This window comes from Pavona decussata, unplaced genomic scaffold (assembly GCF_977016875.1).
Source record: "Pavona decussata unplaced genomic scaffold, jaPavDecu1.1 SCAFFOLD_4, whole genome shotgun sequence".
Classification (NCBI taxonomy): domain Eukaryota; kingdom Metazoa; phylum Cnidaria; class Anthozoa; order Scleractinia; family Agariciidae; genus Pavona; species Pavona decussata.
Window position 1 is genome coordinate 1,816,477 of NW_028145428.1, and position 7,244 is coordinate 1,823,720.

General features: G+C 38.7%; 2 protein-coding genes across 2 annotated transcripts; one reads left to right on the forward strand and one right to left on the reverse strand.

The window, feature by feature from the left end:
- Positions 1 to 770: 770 nt before the first annotated feature.
- LOC146489715 (uncharacterized) lies at positions 771 to 2,835 on the forward strand. The gene is made up of 2 exons (XM_085104117.1): positions 771 to 943; positions 1,053 to 2,835. The coding sequence occupies exons 1-2, from the start codon at positions 771 to 773 to the stop codon at positions 2,833 to 2,835; spliced, it is 1,956 nt and encodes a 651-aa protein (XP_084960243.1).
- A 918-nt stretch (positions 2,836 to 3,753) lies between these two features.
- On the reverse strand, positions 3,754 to 5,298 carry LOC146489716 (uncharacterized). Its single transcript, XM_085104637.1, has one exon. It carries the CDS (start codon positions 5,296 to 5,298, stop codon positions 3,754 to 3,756), a length of 1,545 nt encoding a protein of 514 aa, XP_084960763.1.
- Between the last annotated feature and the right edge of the window lie 1,946 nt (positions 5,299 to 7,244).

Consider the following 7,244-nt stretch of genomic DNA (forward strand, 5'->3'; position numbering starts at 1 on the left):
AATAAACCGGCAAATGGGTGGCTTACTGCACTACACATTTGTTTTACGAACTTAAAAAAGATTGAATAAAAGTCATAGCTTTTCAAAGCACTTTCAGGCTAAGGTTGACTAAAAATAGAAAATGAATAAATGTTTTTAAGTTGACTGTGATCAGCTTGTACCATATAACTGGGTGTTCATATACCTTATGCAAAAATGACTGACATTTTAACATTCCCGTTTGTTGCATTCACTAGCCTCGTTCAAGGTAAAAAACTCTTTTGATTTTTAAACTCAATAACGAAGCTAGTGAGGCTAATTTGAATGCAAACAAAAGGATATTAAAATGTCAGTCATTTTTGCATAGAGTCTATGCCCCCACCCTCCCACCCATTTTCTTTAAAATGAAACTCACGGTCGCGCGCGACAAGACAGTTACCGTTTCGCAGGACTTTCACGCGCGGGGCAAACTCACGCACAGCGTCTTCTATTTGTCGTTCAAAAATTGTGACTGAAAAAGAACAAGAATTTATTTTAGCCCAGATTCTAGCGGAGGTAGAGAATCTGGCCCTTCGATCTTCGTCCTTAACCTATTGCAAACACTTTCATTATATCCAATTCTGATCAAACGAGGACTGCATGAAGTGCACCAACCACACATAAACTAAACACCTCAGGGGTTCGTCAAAATAAACAATTCTATACACGACTTTCATAATGGCGGACCGCTCGGGCGGAATGGTAACTACTAACATCAAAGCGAGGCTAGTTAGGCCAGAAAGGTCATCAACATGGCAACCGCTTCGACAACACGCGTCGCAGTTCTTACGGAAGAAGATATCCCTGGTGCTTCTTTGCATGGACGAAAACTATCTGAACTTAAAAATGATGAGTTGAAGTTCTGGTTACGGTGTAGAGGTGATCGGGCAAAAGGACTTAAGACGAAAGCGGAGCTTGTGAAAAGGTAAGGAGTAGGTTTGCTTACGATGCAATCGGTTTTTTTCACTTCTATCCTTTTCTCGACAAAATTTATTTTTTCAATTCCTTCGCTTGACATGTAACTCTATTTTCAGAGTTGAAGAGTATATTACCTCTGGAAAAGACAAAACCATCGTCGATCCTGAGCCGACCGGCTTATATACCAAGAGAAAACAGCAGATCGAAGATTCACTGAATACAGATCCGGTCGCCAAGAAGGTCGATGTTGTGAATTACCCGGAAAGTGGATGGGGTAATTCGCTGGAAAAAATGCCGATGTTTACCCGAGCAGAAATGACCCAACATATTGCAAGATCGGGTAAGAACATTGGAAATATTCATCACCACTCTGTGCCAACAACACTTCGCAAAGCAAAGACGTTTCTTGAAGATGAATATCTTCACGAAATCATGGCAACCTGTGATGAACACTGCTTTTATTTCAAGGCAAAATGCTGCCACAGTTACAGGAAAAACGACCCGCCGCATCAGCTAAAATTGGCCGTGTGTATTGTTAAGGGTGACGTTCTCAATTCCACTTGTACCTGTGTGGCTGGAAAAGTGGGATTTTGTAATCACACTTCGGCGCTAATGCTGAAACTTTGCAAATTCAGTCTATATGAAGCTAAAACTACAAGGGACTTACAAAAAGACCCAGACGAGAATCCGCAAGTAGCATGTACTTCCCAGCTTCAATCCTGGAACAAGAAAGGTGGAGGCGAAAATATAGTAGCTCAACCTGTAATGGAGGTTGTGGTAAAAAAGGCAAAACTCGATGAACCAAGCACCTCACGTTGTGGCGGTGGTGTGAAATGCTTATTGTATGAAGCCCGAAGACAACCACAACATGATCTGGAAAGAGAGAAGGCTTTTAAATCTGAACTTTCAGGAATTGATCCAAACTTGGGTTTTGCTCATATGAACAAAGAAAAAAACGTGGCTTTTGAAATGAGTGATACCAAATTTGGCAAAAGTCCTGTTGGGTCGTTCTTGAGTTATCAAACTTCTTTCACAGAATCGAATTTCTCTGCTCAAGCGAATCTAGCCTCAGTTCAGAGAGTAAATGATGTTGCCCTGGACCTCCCTCATTATCCTCGCTTTCCTATGACAAATGAGGAGGACATGACCACACCTCGGGAGCTCTCAGATTCTGAAAAGAACTTGCTGTCCACTCTAAATGTGGACGAAGACAAAATCCATGAAATCGAAAGCAAAACAAGGGATCAATCATCATCTGAAATGTGGAAGCAAGAACGCACCTATCGATTTACTGCCTCCAACTTCCAAGCGATTACCAAGAGAAAAAGGAATCATGATACCTATGCTCAGTCCATCATGCACCCAAAGCCATTTTCCTCTAAATATGTTGCCCATGGCATTAAGTATGAACCCATCGCTCTTCAAGAGTATCAGAAATTCATGTTCAACCAAAATACACCAGTAGCTGTTTTAAGGAGTGGATTTGTCATATCAAAAAGTTGTCCAGTACTAGGTGCCTCGCCTGATGCAAAAATTGTGGATAAAGGATGTGTACATTGCTTTGGTTTGGGAGAGGTAAAGTGTCCCTACACCAAGTTCCATGTAACACCCTTGGATGCATGCTCTGATCCCAATTTTTTTATGGAGAAAATAAATGACAAAGAGTGCAGACTAAAAAGGGATCATGCATACTATGCACAAGTACAAGGACAAATGGGGATAACTGGAAGCAAGTGGTGTGATTTTATTGTCTACACCAGCAAAGGACTGTACGTGGAGAGGATAACCTTTGATTCTGACTACTGGAGAAACTTAAAAACTGAACTTTTAAATTACTATTTTTTACACTTCATTAAGTTTGCTGCTGAGGACTATCAGAAAAATGCAGTCGATAATTAGCCATTCAATGCCCTTTGATTGTATATATTGTAGGCTTTTCAACTTTTTGGGTGGCAATTCAGTAATTAATTTACTTATGTCTTGTTACAGTATCACTACTTCAAACAAGGCCACCCAAGAAAAAGCTTTTCAAATTGTCCAATACTATTAGAGTGCGAAAGCAATACAAATGGTTCCAATTTATTACTTTTGAAGCACACAACTTGCATAAAATTATTTGTGGAAAATCTGTTGTTGGCACGCAGGATTTCTTTCCAGTACTTCCACTGGCAGAATTTTGTTGGGTGGTCTTAGTTGGAGTAGCTGCACTGTAACTGGGAGGAGATTGATTCTCCACACCCTTGTGCCAATACACAAGTTATTCTTACTTTTGTCCATGTGCTTGTTCCTTTTTATGAAAGACTATTTTAGATTTATAGATAGTTCCCTTGCTAATGGTGTACATATTTGTGCAGTACAGGCAATTGTAGTGTTGATAATAGGACACAAATAATATTGTTGTCAACAAAAATAACTTTTACACTATCTGTAGATGTAAGTCACATGTTATTTTATATTTTTTAATGAAAAATGTAATAAGAAGCATGCATGGCACCACAATGTTATTTCCTTTGACTAAAAACAAAACTGAGGAAATATTTATATTAACTGCAAATAGCAGGGAAACTGTCTGGTTTGATTTTGAGCTGATATACACAGGAATAAAACGTCACACAATTTTAAATTGGATCACATCTTTTTTTCTTATGTGAGTGGAGACCGGTAGGAATAATAGCCACTTTATATAAACTGAACAACAACAATAACAAAATATTATCACTTCCTGGGTATTCGGTTGTCTACAGGTCTACATAATTTTGGACCACTTAAAACTAATGGTATAGTGATATTCAAAGAATAGTTCTTGTCCCAGTTTATTCAAATGGAAATAATGTTTGGTTGAGCATTACATAAGATTGCACAGACTGCCCACATTTGATTGACAACCCCAAACTGATGGAGGGGCACAACTCCATCCCAAATGTGAAAATTCTTGATTTTGTTTATGGCACGCTCAACATGAATTCGCAGGCTTGCAATTTCCTGAGTGCGAACAACATCTTGTGCTGGCATTTGATTTGAGCTGCCAAGAAAGGGGGGAATGTTCAAGGAAACTCCTAAAGGTAACAAGTCCTCGATTGTAAAACCTTTGTCTGCCATGACTGAGTCTCCGTCTTGCAAGGGCAAATCCAACAATCCACTTCTGACAACAATCTCTCTGTCAGAGATGCTGCCAGTATACAGCTGGCTGATGAAGGTTATTACACCACCAGGGGAAATGCCAATTAATCCCTTCAGGGTTGTGTGGTGTTTATAATTGCTAAACAGCTCCCCATTTAAATGCAAACTACTTGGCATCTGACACCTCACCTCTGTACAGTCGATAATAACTCTTGTAGAACCATATTTTTGCTTGAAATCTTCAGGCATTGTCTCATTAATTACTTGCCTTGTTGGCCAAATGTTTAGCTGGCCTAGCCTCAAATACATGAAATTTATCCAGCTGATAAAAAACCGGCTAACTGTTGAAGTGGATATGTCAAACAGATGACTTAAGTGCTCCTCAGGAATGCCTTGTCTGAGTCTACACATCACAAGGAAATATTCGTCAATAGGCCTCAATGACCTACTTCTGCCTTTCTTGCTTCCATTAGCTGCCACCTCCTCATAAATGCTAGCAGACACATTTTTCCTTGAAGACAACCAGTATGTGATGTTTTCACCCATATCACCAGGGTTCAGGTATCTAAAAACAGACATAAATACCTTCCAGTTTGGAAATCCAGTATAAAAATGGATTGACGCATCACTGCTTTGAAATCTTTCAACAGTGAAAACTTGGTTTTGCAAAGATTCAATACGTCGCTTAGCTCTTTCAAGATTTGAATCAAGGTCCACTATTTGTTGTTTCAGCGAGGTCTCAGTGCCTTCCTTTGGTTCTGTGGTTTGAGTCTCTGCGTCCATTTTTAAGTTTTCAGACAGCTTGCTTTCCACAGTTTCCCTTTCTTCTATGCGATTTTCCCCTTCATCTACGCAGTTTTCTTTGTTTTCTGGCTCGACATTCGTTCCGGTTTCTTCAAAAAGATTTCGGCTTGTTTCATCGATACTTTCGCGTACTGCTGGCGCTTTACGTTTCCGGGGAGAGGTGCGAGTCCACGCAAACTTCGAAGGAACAGCATTCCCTCGCAGGCCCGTTCTGCCAGCGAGGGTTTTTACAAAATCATATTCCGGCCTAAAATGTCTCGAACAGACCTTGGTTGCATTCGTGATCCGAAAATATTTTCCTTCCTCTCTTCTGATGGCGTGAAGCCACTGTTTACGGCGACCGACATGATCAGGAAACTTGAAGAACGAGACTTTACTGCCATCCTCCTCGCGACAGCCTTTCTTGGTGCACTCGGGAACACAGCAGTGCGTGGGCATTTTTTAAGCCCGTGGTAATTACCTGAGTAATTTCTATTTCAGATAAACAAAAACACTCGATTACGTTCTCACATTATCACGTTCGACGATACAGCAAAAAACAGGCTACATACGATAGAGATTTGGAAAGCATTTGCATGTGTTTACGTTGTACGTGGCCTAACTAGCCTCGCTCTGATGTCAGTAGTTACCATTCCGCCCGAGCGGTCCGCCATTATGAAAGTCGTGTATATGAAAACGTATTCTGGCAGACTTGCCTTCCCTAACACTTCTTTATTAATGCCAAATTTTTGGCAACTGCACTGTCCAATTGCAGCTTACAATGTGAGATTTGGGAAGGTTATAATAATAATAATAATAATAATAATAATAATAATAATAATAATAATAATAATAATAATAATAATAATAATAGTAATAATAATAATAGTAATAATAATAATAATAATAATAATAATAATAATAATAATAAATAATAATAATAATAGTAATAATTATAATAATAATAATAATAATAATAATAATAATAATAATAATAACAATAATAATAATAATAATAATAATAATAATAATAATAATAATAATAATAATAATAATAATACAGTTAACTCTCTCATAGCGACCACTTCTCATAAGCGACCACCTTCCGTAAGCGACCGCCTTGTAAACAACGGTTTTGTTTCTCAGTTAAATACTGTTTCAAGAGCTGTCTCGTAAGCGACCACCACTCAAATTTCTTAAGGGACCGCGACCACTTTTTAGGCCAGAAATTACACATTCTTTTGTTTTCTGTTTCCGGTAAGCGACCACACAACATAATCACGTATGATCGCATGTAAATCATTACTCAGAAGTGACAAAAGTTCAATTTTGATGACGCTTCCCCTTACTGCTGACAGATAATGACAGTTTACAGACAGAGAAGATGGCTACAATTAGATCTTTAGGTAAACGGGAATTGTTACAGTGATCTGTTCCAGAATGAACCATGAACCATGTTATACAAAGTTTCATAAGAAGAATGAATAAATGTGAAAAAATCAAATAAATAAGTTTCTATTTGCCTGATTTTAGCTGCTAAGGTAACATTTTTTTGTAATTAATTAATCAATCCAGTATTAGGCTTAGTTTGTTGATCTTTCCCGTAAGCGACCACCTCCCGTAAGCGACCACTTTGTCGTGCACCAAGGGTGGTCGCTTACAAGAGAGTTGACTGTAATAATAATAATAATAATAATAATAATAATAATAATAATAATAATAATAATAATAATAATAATAATAATAATAATAATAATAATTTTGGCAGGTGTCATTTTACGTGCACATGACCTTTCCCCAACAAGCTGGGTAAGCAGATCAATGAACGGTAAGTTCCATCCACATTTAATCCCAGATTCTCACAAAGTTTTAACTGGAAAATTTGATAACTTCTTCTCGCTCGCCAAGCTGCATGACTTTATCGATCGCCAACCTAATCTCGACATTCCCGAACCGACTGAGATCAGGGTACGAGATTACCGCCAACCAATACCCAAACGTTCACGGTGCAAGGGACATATGGTCATTTCCTGGATGTTCGGCGGTGTTTGAAAACAGGCTGGCACTTCTTGCTAGTATGAGCTCGACTTCCGTTTCACAGCCACTAAATTTCAACAGTTTTTTGTGACCTGATACACTCTTGTTGCACGAAACAAGAGGTAGGATCCCACACGAGAGAATCCTACTTCTTGAATCACATCCACATTCGCCACCGACCAAAAGAGAGAAAGACATTTTCCTTCTTCTGACCAGACGTATCAGCTTTCGGTTAACAGCCGCATTTCGGAAACATGAAAGAAAAGAGTCGGCTCCGAAAGGTTGTTCATTTCAGTAAATATTCTAATAAGTTTTATTAAACTGAGAACCGGGTTTGCGAGATAACTGTCTTTGCTTCGAATTTGATG